Source organism: Odocoileus virginianus, chromosome 20 (genome assembly GCF_023699985.2).
Source record: "Odocoileus virginianus isolate 20LAN1187 ecotype Illinois chromosome 20, Ovbor_1.2, whole genome shotgun sequence".
Classification (NCBI taxonomy): domain Eukaryota; kingdom Metazoa; phylum Chordata; class Mammalia; order Artiodactyla; family Cervidae; genus Odocoileus; species Odocoileus virginianus.
Window position 1 is genome coordinate 21,107,375 of NC_069693.1, and position 22,585 is coordinate 21,129,959.

Sequence of the window (22,585 nt, forward strand, 5' to 3'; positions counted from 1 at the left end):
GTCAACACTAATCAAGTGCTTCACCCTCTCCTGACAGGGACTGGGGAGGGGAGGGGACAGGAGAGGTGATTTAAGATGGTCCCATCAGAGTGAATTTCCTGGAAGTTCTGGGACCAAGGCTCATCTTCCTTTCCAGTGGCTCACAGTCGCACAGACATGGCCCCGGGAGTGCTGGCAGCACTGAGAACATGGCTAACATGTGAAGGAGAGCAGAGCTGAGACAGGGAGGCTGGCACCAGGGACATGCTTTCAGTCTTTCCTGTAAGCCAGGCCAGAAGCCAAAATGAACTTGGAATTTTGAGCTCTGGGAACCAGTGAATGAACTCTGTTTTTCGTTTTTACATAAGAGCCAGGTTCCTTGTCACTTGCGACAGGATCCATGAATCCTAACTTCTATACGTGCTATTTCTGTAACTGAGAAGGTTTCCCTGCTTCTCTGACTAGAGCATTTACCTGTGCTTCTCAGTGCAGTCTTCTCTGACTCCTGTGAGCATTCATCCCCGTGGCCTCTCACATAGCCTGGAACTATCCACCCACCGTGGTTTACACACCTGCTTCCCCAACAGCCTCAGTCCAGGGATCATGTCTTACTTCTGTATCTCTGATGCCTCACAAAGTATTTGGTGTATAAGAGTCACTTATCAAATGGTTTCTGAGAGACTCTCTGAATGAACAAATGAAATATAAGCAAGAGGCTCAATATCAAGATATTAGAAGACAAAGAAGAAAGGGAAATAAAGGTCAAATGAGTGCTTAAGCCAATGAAAAATTAAGTGCATCACCTCCAGTACTGGCCAAGTACATTTTCAAAATGTCATTATTTTAAATTATGGAAATGGCTTCTCGAAAACAAAAAAATAAATAAAGCATGTCCCCTGCTCCCAGATGGAATAAATTCATTTAGCTGTGTTACATCAGAATAACTTCATACAATCTGGTATTCGAAACTCATTAGGTCAGGTTGACTGATTTTTCCATAATTGTTTTAAACATTTACCATCTACAAAATTTCATCCCAAACCTGAACAGTCAGTCATTGGCACCTAAATGAGTAGGCTCCCTCACTCAGGCCCTGAACCAGCTTCAGTGCTACACTGGGTTATCATCAAATGTTTATGGAAGACATCCAGAGCAAGCCATAGTTACCATGGAAACAGGCACGGTAAAGGAAAGGATGGCTGTCATACACAAGATGAGGACTGTGTATAGGAAGCAACGACTAGCCAAGAAACAACATGAGATATTCCCAGTTAAGAATGGTCATTTATATTCAGGTGTTGAAAACCGAGCTGTCCAAACACCCAACAAGGAAATACGCAGAAGCCTGTTCATCCTGGCCACCAATGTGGCTTTTGATCCAGATGAAACTGTTAAGGCCTGACTGAAATAGGCTGTTTCCGATTCTGTAAAGGAGTGTTTTTCAAATGAAGTTGGATTTAGCCTCTAACTGAACAGGAGAGACACTTCTAAAACTAAATGTTGTGAAGACCCCTTTTCCCTTTCAGTGCTCGCCATCTCCCTCACACACTCCCGCACATGAGTATATGTCTATACACATAAGGTACAGTTACGGGCCAGAACAAAACCCACTGAAATATGCAGAAGGTAGAGTTCAGAGAACTCTATTTTTAGTGATAAATCTCTAAAGATCCAACCACTAGATTCAAAATTAGAGCAGGCTTAGGTATATCACTTTGTTCATCTAGTGGCAATTGGCGCTTTATCTGCTTTTCCTGTGAAACCTAGGATGGATCATGGCTCTTTGTTCCTCGGTCAGTGATTAGTTGTGGAACTTTATCCCAACTGAGAGTATTATTGAGGGCTTCCCTGGTGGTCCAGCAGTTAAGAATCCACCAGCCAATGCAGGCAACACTGGTTCAATCCTGGTTTGGGAAGATTCCACATGTCATGGAACAACGAAGCTCATAAACCACAACTACGGAAGCCTGTGCTCTAGAGCCCAAGAGCTGCAACAACTGAAGGACCACACACCCTAGAGCCTGTGCTCTGCAACAAGAGAAGCCACCACAATGGAAATCCCAGGCATCGCCACTGAAGAGTAGCCCCTGCTTGTTGCAACTAGAGAAAGCTCGCATGTAGCAAAGGAAACCCAGCAAAGCCAGAAATAAACAAATAAAAGGTAAAAAAGGAAAATATTCATGGAAGACCAGGACTCAGAATACAGGAAACTCAGTGCAAAGTCCAAAGGAGATTTTAAAAAAATGAAAGCACAGGAGAGCTCTGCAGGATCACCCTGCTGGTTGGTACCTTATCTGATTTTCCTCATCGTCCACCAGGAAGAACCAGCGAAACTTCACAACCAGGGGGCTGCAGTTGGTGATCATGACGTAGCGGATCACCTCGGTGTCATTCAGGATACAGCCAAAATCCAGTTCCATGGTCTCAAAGGTGAGGTTGGGGTAATTCACTTCTCCACGCAGGTGCACGGTGTCCACTTGAGGGTGCTCCACATACTTGATGGCTAAAACTTCTTCGGCCACCCAGTTGTTCAGATCATTTTTGTAGGAAGGGTCAAATCTGACCAACAGGTCTTTTACTTCACCGACCTCCAGTTTAACAGGCTACAAAAAAGATAATGGGGAATTATCAACCTCTACACTATGCATTTCCAACCTGATATATGAAATAGGACAACCAAAGTTACTTACATATATTTATGTGCACATACATACATATACACACACACACAATAGCAAGAAACACATACATACACACATATATGTAAATATATATATACACACACACTCTTTATCCATAACTATGCATCCACAGTTTACACAAACAGCTGACATACTGATGGCAATATCTATATATATCCATCTCTATCTCAATCTCTATGCACACTCATATTTTTCAATAGTTGAAAATGAAAGCAAGGAAATTTTGAAGAAAAATGATTTGAAAGAAGAGATTTTGATAAATGTTGTGAGGTTCTAAGGATTGAGGAGTTGTGAAAGGAAAGTCTGCAATGAATAGCTATTATAAAATATTCTGAAAATAATATAAAAACTGAAAATAAATTAGATTGCAAAATGGTCTTCCTAGATAAGTGGGAAATGTTCTTTGCTTAAGAAAATTTTTAAAAAGGCTTTCTAAAGGACTGGGGGAGGGGTCCCATAGACGGCGACCCAGAAAGGAATGGATTAGGTAATTTAATTTCTTTTCTAATGTCTGCAATTCTAACACTTCGCACAGTGTTATTCACTTTCCGCTGTTTTCTATTCAACTTAAAATGACACTCCAGAGCTGTACAGAGTTTGTTCGGGAGATTGTGTTTGTTCTCTTCTCTGATTCAAATCCCCATGTGTTCCTTGATACCAAGGCCATAGAAACACCTTCCCAAAGAAAGCCTGGCCCTGAGTTCACTTTTTTAGAAATCCCTTAACCCCCACATTTAATCGGCATGAAAGCCACCTCCTGGTTTTGTAGAAAGTGCCCTGAGGAAGTCAGGAAGAATACAGCACAGGAACAAATCTGTTTACAGAGCACTTTCCTCTCCGCTGAGTTTTAAGGTTCAGGTATTTAACCATGTACTTCACTGACATGATCAGATGGCTTCAGTGGATAAAACCAATTACCCAACTGAAGAGTCAGAGAGAGGGTGATGACTCCCCAGTTGGCTAATCTCCTCTGAGAGCCTTGCCAGACACTTGGCACAGGTGGCTTGGCACAGTTTAGAAGCCATTCTTGTAGACCATGGCACCTGCAGCACTAGGCATTGTGATGCTTAGTATTTAAATACAAAACACAAAGAAGAAGTCACAAACTTATCCAAAATTTCACCAGATATTATTTCTCAGAGATCATATCTGGTAAAACATTAGTCCAGACATGATGAATGGATAAATAAAATTTTACAAAAATGGAATTAGACTAATATATTTTTTAAAAATCATGTTTGCACTTTAAAAATAGGAAAGATTCTTATATAAGAGATATTAATTGTAAGATCATGGACTCTGGAGCCAGACTACTTGGGTTCAAATTCTGGCTCTGTCAGTTAGTCACTCTGTGAACTTGGGTGAAGCTGCTTGCCTTTCCTAGCCTTTAGGTTCTCTATCTGTAAGACAGGAACAGTAATAGTACCTAACTCTTTTCTAAGAGGATGAAATGAGTTAACATATTGGTGATATGTTCAGAGCAGTGCCTAGCACATAGTGTAGGGTATATAAATGTCAGTTATTACTTATCAGTGAACATTAACATTTTAGGAATTAGTGAACTAAAAAACTGGAAAGAGCGAATTTAACTCAGAAGACTATTACATCTACTACTGTGGGCAAGAATCCCTTAGAAGAAATGGAGTAACCCTCACAGTCAACAAATGAGTTCCTTATGCAGTACTTGGATGCAATCTCAGAAACAACAGAATGATCTCCATTCGTTTCTAAGGCAAACTATTCAATATCACAGTAATCCAAGTCTATGCCCCAACCAATAATGCTGAAGAAGCCAAAGTTGAATGGTTCTATGAAGACCTACAAGACCTTCTAGAACTTACACACAAAAAAGATGTTCCTTTCATTATAGGGGATTGGAATGTAAAAGTAGGAAGTCAAGAGATACCTGGAGTTACAGGCAAATTTGGCCTTGGGGTACAGAATGAAGCAGGGCAAGGCTAATAGAGTTCTGCCATAAGAATGCACTGGTCATAGCAAACACCCTCTCCCAATAACACAAGAGAAGACTCTATACACGGACATCACCAAAAGGTCAATACCAAGACCAGACTGATTATATTCTTTGCAGCCAAAGATGGAGAATCTCAATACAGTCAGCAAAAACAAGACTGGGAGCTGACTGTGGCTCAGATCATGAACTCCTTATTGCCAAATTCAGACTTAAATTGAAGAAAGTAGGGAAAACCACTAGACCATTCAGGTATGGCCTAAATCAAATCCCTTACGATTATACAGTGGAAGTGAGAGAGAGATTCAAGGGATTAGATCTGATAGACAGACTGTCTGAAGAACTATGGATGGAGGTTTGTGATATTGTACAGGAGGCAGGGATCAAGACCATACCCAAGAAAAAGAAATGCAAAAAGGCAAAATGGTTTTCTGAGGAGGGAGGCCTTGCAAATAGCTGTGAAAAGAAGAAAAGTTAAAGGTTAGGAGAAAAGGAAAGATATTCCCATTTGAATGCAGAGTTCCAAAGAAGAGCAAGGAGAGATAAAAAAGCCTTCCTCAGCGATCAGCGCAAAGAAATAGAGGAAAACAACAGAATGGGAAAGACTAGAGATCTCTTCAAGAAAATTAGAGATACCAAGCAAGGAAACATTTCATGCAAAGTGAGAAAGAAAATGAAGTTGCTCAGTCATGTCCAACTCTTTGCAACCCCATGGACTGTAGCTTACCAGGCTCCTCCATCCATGGAATTTTCCAGGCAAGAGTACTGGAGTGGGTTGCCATTTCTTTCTCCAGAGGATCTTCCTGACCCAGGGATCTAACCCAAGACTCCTGCATTGCAGGCAGAAGCTTTACCTTTTGAGCCACCAGGGAAGCCCCAAAAGGAATTTGAAAACAGAGGCCCCTTGCCATGCCATTGTTGCCGCAATGCCGTGACTCGGATTCGAACTGAGGTTGCTGCGGCCACAACGCAGGGTACTAACCACTATACAATCACGGTGAGGCAGAGACCTGTGCAACCCTGTGGACTATATAGTCCATGGAATTCTCCAGGCCAAAATACTGGAGTGGGTAGCCCTCCCTTCTTCAAGGGATCTTCCCAACCCAGGGATAGAACCTAGGTCTCCTACATTGCAGGCAGATTCTTTACCAGCTGAGCCACAAGGGAAGCCCTCTTCATGCAAAGAGGGGCTCAATAAAGGACAGAAATGGTATGGACCTAACAGAAGCAGAAGATATTAAGAAGAGGTGGCAGGAACACACAGAAGAACTATATAAAAAAGATCTTTATGACCCAGATAACTATGATGGTGTGATCACTCACCTCAAGCCAGACATCCTGGAGTGTGAAATCAAGTGGGCCTTAGGAAGCATCACTATGAACAAAGTTAGCAGCGGGGATGGAATTCCAGTTGAGCGATTTCAAATCCTAAAAGATGATGCTATGAAAGTACTGCACTCAAAATGCCAGCAAATTTGGAAAACTCAGCAGTAGCCACAGGATGGGAAAGGGTCAGTTTTCATTCCAATCCCTAAGAAAGACAATGCCAAAGAATGCTCAAACTACCACACAATTGCACTCATCTCACACACTAGCAAAGTAATGCTCAAAATTCTCTAAGCCAGGCTTCAACAGTACGTGAACTGTGAAATGTCAGATGTTCAAACTGGATTTAGAAAAGGCAGGGGAACCAGGGATCAAGTTGCCAACATCCGTTGGATCATAGAAAAAGTAAGAGGGTTCCAGAAAAACATATACTTCTGCTTTATTGACTATGCCAATGCCTTTGACTGTGTGGATCATAACAAATTATGGAAAATTTTTCAAGAGATGGGAATACCAGACCGCTTTATCTGCCTCCTGAGAAATCTGATGCAGGTCAAGAAGCAACAGTTAGAACTTGACATGAAACAACAGACTGGTTCCAAATTGGGAAAGGAGTACATCAAGGCTGTATATTGTCACCCTGCTTTTTTAACTTACATGCAGAGTACATCATGCAAAATGCCAGGTTGGATGAAGCACAAGCTGGAATCAAGCTCTCCAGGAGAAATATCAATAACCTCAGATATGCAGATGACACCACCCTTATGGCAGAAAGTGAAGAAGAACTAAAGAGCCTCTTGATGAAAGTGAAAGAGGAGAGTGAGAAAGCTGACTTAAGGCTCAACATTCAGAAAACTAAGATCATGGCATCCGGTTCCATCACTTCATGGCAAATAGATGGGGAAACAATGGAAACAATGAGAGACTTTATTTTCTTGGGCTCCAAAATCACTGCAGATGGCGACTGCAGCTATGAAATTAAAAGATGCTTGCTCCTGGAAGAAAAGCTATGACCAATCTAGACAGCATATTAAAAAGTAGGGACATTACTTTGCTGACAAAGGTCCATCTACTCAAAGCTATGGTTTCTCCAGTAGTCACGTGTGGATGTGACAGCTGGACTATAAAGACAGCTGAGCACCAAGGAATTGATACGTTTGAACTGTGGGGCTGGAGAAGACTCTTGACAGTCCCTTGGGCTGCAAGGAGATCAAACCAGTTAATCCTAAAGGAAATCAGTCCTGAATATTCATTGGAAGGACTGATGTTGAAGCTGAAACTCCAATACTTTGGCCACCTAATGCGAAGAGCTAACTCACTGGAAAAGACCCTGATGCTGGGAAAGATTGAAGGTGGGAGGAGAAGGTGATGACAGAGGATAGGATGGTGGGACGGCATCACCAACTCAACAGATATGAGTTTGAGTAAGTTCTGGGAGTTGGCGATGGACAGGGAGGTCTGGTGTGTTGCCGTCCATGGGGTCGCAAAGAGTCGGACATGACTGAGCGACTGAACTGAACTATCATCCTTTTATGATCAACAGAATTGATCAGAAAGTGTGGATAAGTCTAAGGTAAGTCTAAAATCTTCCCTTGGTGGGTCTCCTCTCTTTAGAAGCCATAGAATTCTTTGGTCAATCATAAGACTGGTAATTTCACTAAGATGTGTCTACCTGTTGACTATTCTACATCATTTTGTTCCAGGACAAAGTGTGACCTTGTTGTTTTTTTTTAAATCTTAAAAAAATATTTTGCTTTTATATTTGAACAGACAGGACAATGAAAACCATGTTATCCTTGTGCCCATTTCCCCTCCTGTAACTCAAGTGAACTCTTTCCCTCCCCTGAAGCGATTATGATTACACAAGTGTCTTATCTGTCATATGAACATAAAGATATTACATGAATATAAAATCACATTCACATATTATCTAGGGTGAAACAGATCACCAGCCCAGGTTGGATGCATGAGACAAGTGCTCAGACCTCGTGCACTGGGAAGACCCAGAGGGATTGGGTGGAGAGGGAGGTGGGAGGGGGGACCGGGATGGGGAACACATGAAATCCATGGCTGATTCATGTCAATGTATGACAAAACCCACTACAATATTGTGGAGTAATTAGCCTCCAACTAATAAAAAAAAAAAAAAAGAAAAGAAAAAAAAAGAAAATCACATTCACATATGTATTCCTTTATTTTTTATATATATGATAGCATACTATGCACTCCTGTTCTGCATGTTGCTTTTTCCACTGGGGGATAACTCATCAGTGCATACAGAGCTGCCTCACTCTTTTTCAATAGCTGCATTTTATTCCAGCATAAAATTCTGCTATCATTTTTTAAGCAATTTCCTATTGACAGATATTGACTCCCAGTCTTTCGTTACAAAGAAATTAATTGCAATGTTGCAATTAATATCCTCTTTGGCCACCTCATGCAAAGAGTTGACTCATTGGAAAAGACCCTGATGCTGGGAGGGATTGGGGGCAGGAGGAGGAGGGGACAACAGAGGATGAGATGGCTGGACGTCATCACCAACTCGATGGACATGAGTCTGAGTAAACTCCGGGAGTTGGCGATGGACAGGGAGGTCTGGCATGCTGCCGTCCATGGGGTCACAAAGAGTAGGACACGACTGAGCGGCTGAACTGAACTGAACTGATACATGTTATCTCTTATATTGTGTCTATGTCTGTAGGATAAATTCCTAGGAGTAGAATGACGAGGTCAGAGGGTATGGGCATTTAAAATGTTGATAGTGAGAGCTATTCTGTCTTCCGCTGTATAGTTCCCCAACACAGTGCCTGTTTCTACATGCCCCCCAACATAGAGAATTATCCAATTTTTGCTCTTTACCAGTCTGACAGGAAAAAAGTGTTGTTTCATAGTGATTTTAACTTGCATTGCTTCTAACATGAGTGAAGTGGGACATACTTTCATATATTTAAGAGCTTTTTTCTTTTTGTAAACTCTGTTCATTTATTTTGCCTGTTTTTCTACTGGGTTGTTGGTACTTTTCCTGTTGATTTGTAGAAGTTATTTTAAAAATTATATGTATGCTTTTATTAAAAGTTACATGTGCAAGTAATATAAAAGGTCAAACTGTACTAAATGATTTATTACAAGAAACAGTAGTTCCTGACCCACTCTGCCGTTCCAACAGTCCCGAGGACACCATTTCTCAATTCCGGTAGCAGGGTGGGTCTATGGAAGAGCTTTTTTGGTCAGAGAGGGGATGATCAGGCATTGCACACAACTCAGATACCAGGGATTATTCTGAGGTATCGACACTGACACAGGACACATTAAATTCCTGGAACATTTTGATGAGTTTCTCTGCGGAAGAGCATTTACTTTACATCTTGGGATGAAAGCCTGCTGCTCATGTCTTCTGAGTGGAGTTGGTCAGGACAGCGGGCTGGCGCACCCAGGGCCCCTTGTGTTCACAGCCGGTGCCTCTCACCCGGGATACCTGAGCTGAAGGACTCACACTGCCTTGCCTCACTGGAGAATTTCCTGTGCTTTATGTCTTTGTCTTTTTGACTACCCACTCCCCTCCTCATTCTATCTTATAGAATTTGTTTAAATCTCTCATTAATTGGTTACACCCACCATCTTCTCCTTTCATTTTATTGCTCTGGGTGGCTTTCCTTCTGAACATTTCTATTTTTATCTTATTAAGATTTCAGGAGGGACAAGATGGGGTCTGACCCAAGACGGAGAAAACTGCTCGCGCCTGAATTTTCATTTTCTCATCCAATTGTCTTCCTCTGCTCTCCGTCTCCTCTTTGAACACTTGTATCTTGTCCGTGAGCTCTTTTTAAAGACAGGTTATATCATCTGTCATTTCTCTGAGACTGTAGAAAACTCCCTGTTTGTACTTTATGTTTTTCTTCTTTGCACAGGTTCCCTCGCAGGAGGTTTTCATCTGCCTCTTGCTTATAATCATCTTCTCCTTTTATTTTTCTGTTCAGAGACCTTAGCTGTTTCCGCCCTCCCAGCAGTCATGCTTGAATGAGACCTTAAAGAATCAGTGAGGAAGGAAGGGCAGGGGAGGGCGGCGGTGCGGTACTGTCTGCAATACCCTCTCATCCAGAGGCTCATCCCCCATCTCCCACAAACACTCGTCTAGCCGAGCATGTCTCCATGCCTCAGTCATCTCCACTCCTGTTCCATAGTAAAATCCTTCAGTCACAGGCGCCCTCCACTCGGCCTGCCCTTCCTGCCTCCTCTATCATTTCTCCATTAGCTGTCCCCCTGAGAGACTGAACACCATGGGGTGTGGGGCTGCTCTCTCCTTCAGTCCTCTTCCCTCTGCAGCAGCCCCTGCTGCAGGGCCCAGTCACTCCCTCTGGTGTCCTCACGTCTAGCCAAGGATGGATGATCCTGTGGGATTGTTCAGGGAACAGTGCATCCAGCCCCAGATCGGGGGCCAGGGGAGCTCACAGCCTCCTCCCGTGGCCCTGTTCCCATTTCTCAGTATCTGGAGATGGGCTGGCTGGTTCAGGGCCTGGGCTTTGAGTTTTGGTCAAATTTGAGGGACATTAAGATCTTTCCTCTCATTGCTGGGAAGTCACCATTTTCTAAAGATCAGTTTCATCATCACAGGCAGGAAAGGAAGGATCAAAATAGTGAGTGAGAAGTTCTTTCATCATTAATAATAGCTTTCCTACCAACTGATACTGAAATTTGATTCATTTTAGATTTTTCTTCTCTGCTTCCAAGATTTTTTACATTTTTTTTTCTGGACTGAAATTTGGCAGTGCACTGATACTCTTCTCTTCCTTTATCACACACACAACTCCCTGCTGGGAGGGCAGTTAGGAAATCCTCTGTCTAATTACCTCAGGAGTTGAGGGCAGTGGGGATTTATCAGTCTCGCAGATAAAGAAGGGTCCACCTGTTGAGAGCAACACGTTCACAGGCAGCGTGGAAATGTTCTTTACGGCCAAGGGCTGGTATTCAGGTTCTAGGATAGTGTTAGGTTTCTGCAAAAAAAAAAGAGGAAACAGAGGAAACAAACCACAGTAAACCTTTAGCAACAAAGGTCTGATATTCATTGTTAATAGCTGATTTAGCATCCTCTCTGTTTATATCTATGTATGGGTTTATATTATCTCCATCTATCCAACCATCTATCTAAATATAGGTAATATATATCTATATATTATATAGACTCACATCTCAATGGTCTTCCATACATTAACAATGATTTATCTAAATCTCTACAAGGGATTAATATAGATGAAGATACAGGTATAGAATTGTCTATGTATGTATGCATCTATCTATCACACTAGAAATGATCCTATGCTAAGCCATAAAATACAGGTTAGATTGTCTTACTTCCTTGTTATCTGGTTAAAAAAAAAAAACCCTATATAAGCCATGCCTCTGAATAGAACTACTACTACTGAAGTTTCCACAGCATCATAAAACAAAAAGTTTAAAAAGTTAGTGGTATCTTATGGAAGAATCCATGCACCATTATAATGAATAAAACATTTTTTCCTTACACAATATTTTTTTCATGCTTAAAACACCCAATTTGCAAATATACTCACCTTGCTATATCAGAAATGCTCATAACTGTTTTCTATAAATTTTCCTGATAACACTGGAAGAGGTGATTTAGAAGCACCTTTCACTCTGTTAGATAAAATTTCATTTTTCAACTGGAGAAAGCATCAGAAATGAATCTTGAACTGGAAGTTTCTGTTCATACTGAAGTCTTCTCCTTCTGACTCTGGGATCCACATTATTCCTTGCGTATCTTGGAAAGGGGGTCCTTTAATATCAGTAGGAGGGGACCGGAAACCTTAGGGCCTCATACAAGCTCCCTCTCACTCCCTGTCTCCTCCAACAACTCTAGCTTATTTTTCCCAGGCCTCTTTGTTTTGATTTGCTTTTTCTCCTTGTTCAAATTTAAGGTAAATCCCCCTGATTCCATGTTTTTCTCTGTTCCTGATCCTTTGCCCAGCATAGTCTTTCCTCTACCAGGCTTTCTGAGGGCGCTAGGGTGACCAGTGACCATGATGTCTTGGTTAGTTCAGGCTGCTGTAATAATATCACAGACTGGGTGGTTTAAATCGGCAGCCATTGATGTAAAAGTTCTGGAGGCTAGCCAGGCCAAGATCAAGGTGCCAGCACATCGGTGTCTGGAGTGAGCCTATTTCTCGGTTTGTAGATGGCTGTCTTCTCACTGTGTCCTCACATGGCTGAGAGATCATCTCCCTTGTCTCTTCTTATAAGGGCACTAATTCCACTCATGAGGGCTCCACCTCCATGATCTTATACTCTCAAAGCCCACTTACAATACTATATAAAGAATTAGGGCATCAACATATGAATTCTGGGGGGACACAATGTTCAGTCCATAAAGTTGGCTTGAGCCTTCTGCCTCAATTGCACCCCATTAGTCCTTTGTGGATGCCCAAAGTTCCTTCAGTGTTCAAACCTCCCAAGAGAAGTTTCTGCTATTTCTCTCCCTCTAACATGGTGACATAGGTCCTGGGTTCACTGTGCACTTGCAGACTGCATATTACAAGTTGGGGCGGGATGGAGCAGCACCTTTGACCTCCCCCCCGGCCTGCTGTGTCACTGCAGGTAGCTTTGAAGAGAAAAAGCCACACTCGGTTGTTTTGGCAAGAGGCCGTTTAGAGGACAGTGATGGGAGAGTCGATGCACGGAGAACCTGTTCTATTTTAAAATGACCCCTTCTGGCTTGTTTGTCTCGCCAAATATCAGCAGACAGGATTTGCTGCTGGACTTCATGAAGCAAACTGACTGCTAGTTTCAACTGACCTTTTCAATTCCACAGAGATGTGGTTTCATCTCTGTGGCTTATGAATGGTACAACAGTTACACAGTAGATCAAAACTGAGGAAACAGTTATAGAAAAATTCTTCTCATAGGCAGGCTTGGTATCATTATAGTCTAATGTGCTAAATCAGACACACTGCCTTCAGCCGAAAACAAGGAGACAAGAATGGATAACTGGGTATTATGCAATTAAACCTGAACACCAAGACCTAACAGGTCTCCTGCACATCCTGGGTAATGAAGTCACATTTCTTCATTGCCCCTGATATGGATTCAATATGAGCAGGAAATCAACGATGAAAAATACCGTAGTAGGGCAGATTGCAAACTTGTGATGACATTTGGGAGGAAGTAGAGAAAGGCAAAAACAAACAGGGCCTTATGACTCAATTCATTTCTTAGTTCAACAAGTTACTGTCATATTCAAAACATTTGCTATTTTATTCCAGTGATAAATCCAAACAAAAGACATTTAAACAAGAATATGTGTTAACTAAAAACAAGGCTTAAGAAAATAAAGAAAAGAGAAGGAACACTATCCACACATGTTTATGAGCTTTGGAAAAAATAATCTAATAAGAAACTAAGCTGCATATGCTGCAATGTCTTACACAGAATTACTATTCAATAAATCTTCACTGAATTTTCTCTGAATGGCTACATTTAGAGAAAATATGATGCCACCAAATTTGGCGCAGCTATCACCAATAAATATCCTTCCTGATTACTTAAAAAAAGGAAGAATTTAAAACAGCAATGAAAACTTGATAGTTGCAGCAGGAATTCTTGTAGCATTTTCTTTGTGTCTCAGGGAGACTGTCAAGTCAGTTTTAGTTCAGCTCAGCTGCTCAGTTGTGTCCAACTCTTTGTGACCCCCTGGACTGACTTTTTGCAAGCCCACGGACCTACTCTTTGCAACCCCATGGACCCACTCTTTGCGACCCCATGGACTATAGCATGCCAGGCTTTCTAGTCCATCACCATCTCCTGTTGTTTGCCCAAACCCAAGTCCATCGAGTCCGTGATGAATTCAAACCATCTCATCCTCTGTTATCACCCTCTCTTCCTGCCTTCAATCTTTCCCAGTATAAGGGTCTTTTCCAATGAGTCAGTTCTTGGCATCAGGTGGTCAAAGTATTAAAACTTCAGCATCAGTCCTTCCAATGAATATTCAGGACTGAGTTCCTTTAGGATGGACTGGTTTGACCACCCTTTAGTCCAAGGGACTCTCAAGAGTCTTCTCCAACACCACAGTTCAGAAGCATCAATTCTTCAGTGCTCAGCTTTCTTTATGGTCCAACTCTAACATCCATACATGACTACTGGGAAAACCATAGCTTTGACTAGACAGACCTTCGTCAGCAAAGTAATGTCCCCGCTTCTTTTTTTTTTTCTTTTAATTGTAGTGGTTTTTGTCATACATTGACATGAATCAGCCATGGATTTACATGTAATCCCCATCCCGATCCCCCCTCCCACCTCCCTCTCTACCCAATCCCTCTGGGTCTTCCCAGTGCACCAGCCCTGAGCACTTGTCTCATGCACCCAACCTGGACTGGTGATCTGTTTCACCATAGATAATATACATGTTTCGATGCTGTTCTCTTGAAACATCCCACCTTGCCTTCTCCCACAGAGTCCCAAAGTCTGTTCTGTATATCTGTGTCTCTTTTTCTGTTTTGCATATAGGGTTATCATTACCATCTTTCTAAATTCCATATATATGTGTTAGTATACTGTAATGGTCTTTATCTTTCTGGCTTACTTCACTCTGTATAATGGGTTCCAGTTTCATCCATCTCATTAGAACTGATTCAAATGAATTCTTTTTAATGGCTGAGTAATATTCCATGGTGTATATGTACCACAGCTTCCTTATCCATTCATCTGCTGATGGGCATCTAGGTTGCTTCTATGTCCTGGCTATTATAAACAGTGCTGCGATGAACATTAGGGTGCACGTGTCTCTTTTAGATCTGGTTTCCTCGGTGTGTATGCCCAGGAGTGGTATTGCTAATGTCCCCACTTCTTAACACACTGTCTAGGTTGGTCACAGCTTTCCTTCCAAGGAACAAGCGTCTTTTAATTTCATGGCTGCAGTCACCATCTGCAGTGATTTTGGAGCCCAAGAAAATAAAGTCGCCCATTGTTTCCATTGCTTCCCCATCTATTTGCCATGAAGTGATGGGACTGGATGCCATGATCTTAGTTTTCTGAATGTTGAGTTTTAAGCCAGCTTTTTCACTCTCCTCTTTCACTTTCAACAAGAGGCTTTTTAGTTCCTCTTTGCTTTCTGTCACAAGGGTGGTGTCATCTGCATATCTGAGGTTATTGATATTTTTTCGGGCAATCTTGATTCCAGCTTGTGCTTCATCCAGCCTGGCATTACACATGATGTACTCTGCATATAAGTTAAATAAGCAGAGTGACAATACAGAGCCTTGATGTACTCCTTTCCCGATTTGGAACCAGTCTGTTGTTTCATGTCAAGTTCTAATTGTTGCTTCTTGACCTGCATCAGACTTCTCAGGAGGCAGATAAAGTGGTCTGGCATTCACATCTCTTGAAGAATTTTCCACAATTTGTTGTGATCCACACAGTCAAAGGCTTTGGTATAGTTAATAAAGCAGAAGCAGATGTTTTTCTGGAACTCTCTTACTTTTTCTATGATCCAGCAGATGTTGGCAATTTGATCCCTGGTTCCTCTGCCTTTTCTAAATCCAGCTTGAACATCTGGCAATTCTCGGTTCACATACTGTGAACCTAGCTTGGAGAATTTTGAGCATTACTTTGCTAGCATGTAAGATAAGTGCAACTGTGCAGTAGTTTGAGCATTCCTTGGCATTGCCTTTCTTTGGGATTGGAATGAAAACTGACCTTTTCCAGTCCTGTGGCCACTGCTGAGTTTTCCAAATTTGCTGGCATATTGAGTGCGGCACTTTTACAGCATCATCTTTTAGAATTTGAAATAGCTCAGCTGGAATTCTATCACCTCCACTAGCTTTGTTCATAGTGATGCTTCCTAAGGCCCACTTGACTTTGCACTCTAGGATGTCTGGCTCTAGGTGAGTAATCATACCATCGTGGTTATCTGGGTCGTAAAGATCTTTTTGTATAGTTCTATGTGTTCGTGCCACCTCATCTTTTTTTTTTTTAGGTGAAAAATATGTCAACTTTTATTTTATTCATAAAAAACAAATAAATTAACAAACAGCATAGTTGCAGAATCTTAGTCATATACCAGTTACCATAATCAGCACAGCTTTATTCCAGTAAAAAGTCTATGTAAAGAATAGTAGTTACAAATTGTGCGAGCTGGTTGAACTTATGTTTGAGACATTTCATAATTAGCATCAAATAAAATATTTATTAAAATAAAGATGACCTAGTGCACATGCAACAATTTAATTTAAGCAATATAAGCCCTCTCATTGAAGGGCTCAGTGGTAAACAATCCACCTGCCAATGAAGGAGACCGTTTCGATTCCTGGGTCGGGAAGATCCCTGAAGAAGGAAATGGCAACCCTCTTCAATATTCTTTTTCTTTTCTTTTTGGCAAATTTAATCTGATAATTTATTTATGGAAAAAAGCGAGTTTTTATGAGAAAAAAGTTTAATCCTTTCCTTCTAAACATAAAGGAAACTCAACAATTTTAAAGGTAGCATGCCAGAAAATGCAACAGTAACTCATAATGTAATCCTTTTCAATTAAACAGACAAGTTGAAGACACGTGTTAAAATACTTTTCAGACTGAATATATTTATCAGCCTATATGATCTGTCGTTCTAATTTAATTTTTATTTTTTTTAAAAAACCCAACCTTTTATAAGAGCTGTCACATCTAGAAATGAAGAAAATAAATTAGATCCCCTCTCCCTTCCCAAAAGATATTAATTTTTAAAGCATGAAAAGCTACCTATGTTATACAAATTAACCAGTAGTCTTACAACAGTAACGTAGTGTTCGATGACATTATGCTGTATTTCTGTTGAAGTACTACACAAGAATATATGTATCAGTTGGGTATTTTCAGTCTAATTAGTCTCTTAAGTTATTTAACTCTTGGCAATATATAGCAACTGGTATGTATTTTGGTACTTAAGTCATGACTGTAGAGAACAAGCAGCAGTATGTTAAAGTAATAGAGTTTGTATTTGACAATTACTGTGTTGAAAAAATCTCTTCTATGAACTCTGATCTGTTTTGCAGTTGGTCACTTGTAGCAGATCCTTGACTACATTCTTCCATATCCATGCTTTCTCTAGCCGCAGTCTCTGACATTTCTTCATTCCCCTCCTCATATTTCGGTCTTTTGAGATTAATTGTCTGGCTAATTTAACAGTCAGTCCTTCACTGTAATGAAGCTTCCTTTTCATTTCAAACTGTCGCTTTTTTTTCTCTCCTTCTTCAAGTGAGAGGTCAGGATCCTCATCTCCACTGCTTTCTGGTTCACTAACTCGATACTTTGGTTCGGAGCTTTCAGCAGCGGCAGTAGCAGCTAGTTTTGTAGCTAAGATTTCTAGGCTCAGAGCTTCAGCGGTTTCCGAATCACTCAGTACATCCTCCTCATCACCCACCATACTGTGGGAAGGCCTGCTCGGCAGTCTGTCTTCACTAAACCATAGGCTTCGTCTGCTGGATGAGTTCGCCAGGATGTCCATTTCATCCCACTTCTGGGACCTTTTACTCAGCTCTTGTCAACACTTGCCGGGATGTTTGGCCGAGGCCGCCACAGAGAAGGTCGTCTAGAGCTCTTGTTCCTCAGGATCCCCTCCATAGGCCGCTGCGAGGCCGTGGAGGCCGCCATCGCCCGCGGCTCCGCGTTGCTCTTCGCGTCGCTATTCAGCGTCACTTGCCACCTCATCGTAATATCTTCTGCTTCTGTTAGGTCCATAGCATTTCTGTCCTTTATTGTGCCCATCTTTGCATGAAATGTTCCCTTGCTTGGTATCTCTAATTTTCTTGAAGAGATCTCTAGTCTTTCTAATCTTTCGTTTTCCTCTATTTCTTTGCATTGATCACTTAGGGAGGCATTCTTATCTCTCATTGCTATTCTTCGGAAGTTTGCATTCAAATGGGTGTATGTTTCCTTTTCTCCTTTGCCTTTCACTTCTTTTCTCAGCTATTTGTAAGGCCTCCTCAGACACCATTTTGCCTTTTTGCATTTCTTTTTCATGGGGATAGTTTTAATCACAGCCTCCTGTACAATGTCATGAACCTCTGCCCACAGTTCTTCAGGCACTCTGTCTGTCAGACCTAATCCCTTGACTCTATTTGTCACTTTTACCATATAATCATTAGGGATTTGATTTAGGTCATACCTGAATGGTCTAGTAGTTTTCCCTACTTTCTTCAATTTAAGTCTGAATTTGGCTATAAGGAGTTTATGATCTGAGCCACAGTCAGTGCCCAGTCTTGTTTTTGCTGACTGTATAGAGCTCTACCATCTCCGGCTGCAAAGAATATAATCAATCTGATTTCGGTATTGACCATCTGGTGATGTCCACATTTAGCATCGTCTCTTGTGTTGTTGGAAGAGGGTGTTTGCTATGAACACTGCATTCTCTTGGCAAAACTCTGTTAGCCTTTTCCCTGCTTCATTTTGTACTCCAAGGCCAAACCTGCCTGTTACTTCAGGTATCTCCTGATACCAAGTCAGTTTAGCATCCTGTAACTGAAAACACAATCCTACTTCTTCATTCTCCACCAGTCTATGAAATGTTAGAGTTTTTGCTTGTCTCTACTGACTAAAAACACAGTAAGTGCTGTAACATTATTTGTTGACTGGAATTGAATTGTGTTAATACATCTCATCACTTATACTAGCCAATAAGCTCTCTTATTCATCTCCTGGCAGAGCGCCTTATCCATGGTAGGTGTTCAACAGGTATTTATTTAATATGAACAATCTTACAGAACATGTTACTAGGACAAATGATTCTGAACACTCTCCTTCAAGCCTCTGTTAATAAAAGGAATCCCAGTTGGTGCCCTCTCGCCCTGGGGAGGCACTGCCACACCCAGACCTTCTGTATGACAGCACAGAACATACCTATGGGAGCTTCCTTAAGGCCTGGTCTTCCCTGTTGACTGTGAGGTTCATCAGGAAGGGACTACTCACTGTTGTATCTCTACGACCCAACACAGGGCCTGGCACACAGTAGGTCTGGATACATATTCCACTCAGCAGCCTGCTTCAGTGAATACATCTGACCATGGCACTCCCTTCCCCAAAGCCCTCCAGTGGTCACCCAGAGCAAAACCCAAAGTTCACAACACATGTCCCAGTCATGCCACACACATCTGGCCCCTCCTCACTTCTCTAGATGGACTTCACTGTCATTCTTGGCATAATCTCTAAGGTGGACTTCCAGCTTTTTTATGTTGACCAAGCTCTTTCCTGACTCAGGCCCTTTGCATGTGCTGTTCCTTACAATTCTCTCCCCCTCTCTCATCACCAGACTGCTGTTTTTCAAGTCCCAACTTGAGGTTTTTGCTCAAGGAAGTCATCTATGACCTCATGCACAAATAAGGTCATGCCTCCTGACACATGCTCTCACTGCATCTTGTATCTTTTCTTCATAATACTGTTTAGGACTGCCATTTAAACAATTAAAGTTTCATAGTTTGTTTACAGTCTGTAACCTCAACCAGTGTTTCAGCTTTGACTATGTCAGATTTTCAGCACCAACACAGCCCTCAACTCAGAGATGTTCCACACATACCTGTTTTGAATAGTTAATTTTCTGCTGGAAACCTGCCTAGGAGTAGGCTGAGTCCTGCTGTGATATCTCCCTCTCCTCGCAACCATGCCTGCCCCCTGCCCTGAGCAGCAATCATACCATCTCTTCCTTGTCCTGGGCCTCCCCCACTTACTGCCCACCCTTAAAGGCACATAAGGTCATATACAGGTATAAGCACATGAATTAAAGAATGTGAATCAAATAGTTTAAGTCAATGATTTTCAAGCAGTATTAGGTGATCTACAAAATAGCTTAACTTGTCTCTCAGTTTCCTCCTGCATATCACAGGAAAGATATCAGACCTTCCCACATAGACTGTCGTGAGGGACAACTGGGCAATGTGTGTAATGAACGTGGCTCAATGTCCAGTACATACCAATCAATAACGGGTAGCTATTCTAACTGGTTACTGTAATTATCAAAGATTCTTCTCCAACCACTCCTGTACTATGATGTCAATTTTACCTATGTAGAGTAAATGATGGACTGAAATGCATTTTCAGTGCACGGAATAGCCCTTCATTTTGGTCTTATACAACAGAAATGATGGAAATAGAATTTCCGTGGCAATTCACCTTTCAAAGGAATGTAGGCTTAGATTAGGAATATTTAGTTGAATGTGTACTGGCCTCTGAAGTTGAAAAACATTGGTGGGGTGTGGGTCTAACAGGATTCCCATTGATTTAGCTTCCTAAATGAAAGTGTGAACATGTGGGCCCCTGGCTGGAGAGTGCCCGGCCCTCCACTGCACAGTCTCACTGACCTTCTCCAGTCGGTATATGAGCTGCTTGGTGGAGAGCTGGATGAATGGTGCTACAAACTCACAGATGATGTTCACAGTCATCACCAGGCTCTTCCCCTTTTGCATCCCAATGATGGTGTGGCACACCAGCTTTTCTTTGACTACCTGAGGACAAGATATACCAGCATTGACCCTCCATAGTTCAGAAAACGTAATTCTCAACCATCAGCAAACATTCTCAACTACTTGCCTGGGGACACCAGGGAAGAGCATGGTTTTCTGAGCAGTGCATGTCAGGGAGGGGTCTCTGTCACAGTTAAAGTCTGATTGGTTAGATATGGCCAGGGTGGATCCTGTGTCTACTTCTGACTGTCCCTGAGGGCACAATCAATTTACATCCAGTTCATCCAGTGTGTTTATGGAAGATCTATCACGCACTGGGGCTGTTAGGGACTGGATACACAAAAGAGTGATGGACAAGGCAGATAAAAATCCTTCACGGGCTATCACTGTGCTGGACACCTGAGGCTGACACAACATTGTAAACCAACTACACTTCAGTTAAAAAAATCTTCACAGGCTTAGAGCTCAACGGCAGTTATACGATTTCCTACCAAGCTAGCTGGAAACTGGCTAGAACAATTTTACCTTTCCTATTTGAATATTTAAAAATCATATACGGTAACAAATACTTCTTTGGACCCAATAAGCCTAGATTTTTATGAAGTAGAAAGGACCCAAAGTGAATTTATATCATGAATAGCCTTCATTGAAGACTGGCTAAGGTTTCAGATGTTAATGAATTCAAGACGCATCTCACTTATGTAGCAGAACTTGGAAGAACATTCAGTGAAGCTTTTAGTAAGGCTACAGCTGAATTTAGAACCCCAGCAGCTCAGATTTAACGGCTTTAAAAACAGTCAACTCCTGATAATGGCATTGTAAAAATGTTCCTGGAATGGACCATCAGTATCGAGCTGAGGGGCTGCATTCTATTCATCTTTGCATCCTCAGGGCACCACAAACTGTGGTGTTTGTCGTGTGTACATACTCAGTGAAAGTTGGCTGAACCCCTCAATAAGAGAGAGAAAGAACACATTATACACTCCACCATGGGAAATAACTGTCTTTTTAAAATTGAGGATGTGTTTTACCTGAAAATATTCTGTGAAGAAACAATTTAAGTGAAACAAAGTGACTCTGTGACCCCAGAGGAGCTAAGCAGTGGACCAGATTTCCCATCTCATCTGCTAGGAGACAACTTATTACTGTTTCCTTTTTCATGAGGAGAAAGTTCAGCATCACATCCCAATTTGGTAACATGAGCAGAAGCTCAGGTAACCACCGTTTCTCATTTACAAAGTCTGTCTTTGTGAAGAGGCTTATAAATGATTTCAGATTTTTATGTTTTTGATGGTTTCTAACCTCCATGAGGTGATAAGACTAAACAGACACACGGTTGGATCTGCCTAAACGTCTTTAGCAGAATGGTGATAATGTGAATAACAGCAGAACGTCAGAGTTGAAGATAAATGCAGCTCTTTTATCCATACATAAAAAGGTGATGATTATAAATAAGAATCTTTCAACTCAGGCTGAGAGAAAAGGAAGTGAAGACATTCCAATACCTGGATAGGAGAGGCAGTCAAGATGGACTATAAAAACATTTTAAAAAACAAATATTAAGTGAACACTGCTAAGTATTAATAAGGGGCCTAGCTTTGCCTGAATGTTGGTTGTCCCTCCACCAGAGACCCACTGGCTTTGTTAACTCTGGGGATGAGAACCTGCTTTAAATGGTCTTTTAAGATTGGGTTCACGGCAGCTGTAGAAACAAACAGAAAACTCCACAGTGCGGACCCTTGAATGGAATGGGTGCTGCCATGGTAACACAGTGCTGTATGCAATCCTTGAGAAACTATAGCCTTCCTCCAGATAAATGTCAAGAGACTCACCTAAGAAACAGAGCAAAGATTTATTCAGGAGAATAAAGCTTCTAAACATGGCATCCTCTTACCCTGGGAGTGGTAGAATAGCCTTCGAGTATCACATCGATCGTCTGGCCTGGGGACAGCTCCATCCTGACGGGGTGGAGCTGAAATACAGGGCTGTGAGGCTCCCTGGGTGCCTGATAGCACTGAACCTGGGGCTGGCTCTTCGCACGATCCTTCTTGGCCAGTTTCTTCTTGTTCAACTTTTCCTGGGGACAGAAATCTTCATTCATCCAGAGTAACTGTTGGGCCCGACGTCCCTTGTTGGTCAACTTGAAGTGGTAGTAATAGGTGTCCAGGCTGGAAA

The 22,585-nt window shown here is 41.8% G+C and overlaps 1 protein-coding gene and 1 pseudogene across 2 annotated transcripts in view; both read right to left on the bottom strand.

Annotated features, from left to right (window-relative positions):
• Positions 1-22,585, bottom strand: part of HYDIN (HYDIN axonemal central pair apparatus protein) — a 346,758-nt gene that overhangs the window by 126,599 nt on the left and 197,574 nt on the right. For both annotated transcript variants that reach the window (XM_070451030.1, XM_070451031.1), the window contains exons 20-23: positions 22,305-22,578; positions 20,309-20,452; positions 10,824-10,967; positions 2,269-2,582 (exon numbers count right to left, since the gene is read on the bottom strand). In XM_070451030.1, coding sequence (XP_070307131.1) covers positions 2,269-2,582; positions 10,824-10,967; positions 20,309-20,452; positions 22,305-22,578 — 876 coding nt within the window. The remainder of the gene's footprint in view (positions 1-2,268; positions 2,583-10,823; positions 10,968-20,308; positions 20,453-22,304; positions 22,579-22,585) is intronic.
• Positions 14,498-17,609, bottom strand: LOC139030044 (protein phosphatase inhibitor 2 pseudogene; annotated as a pseudogene).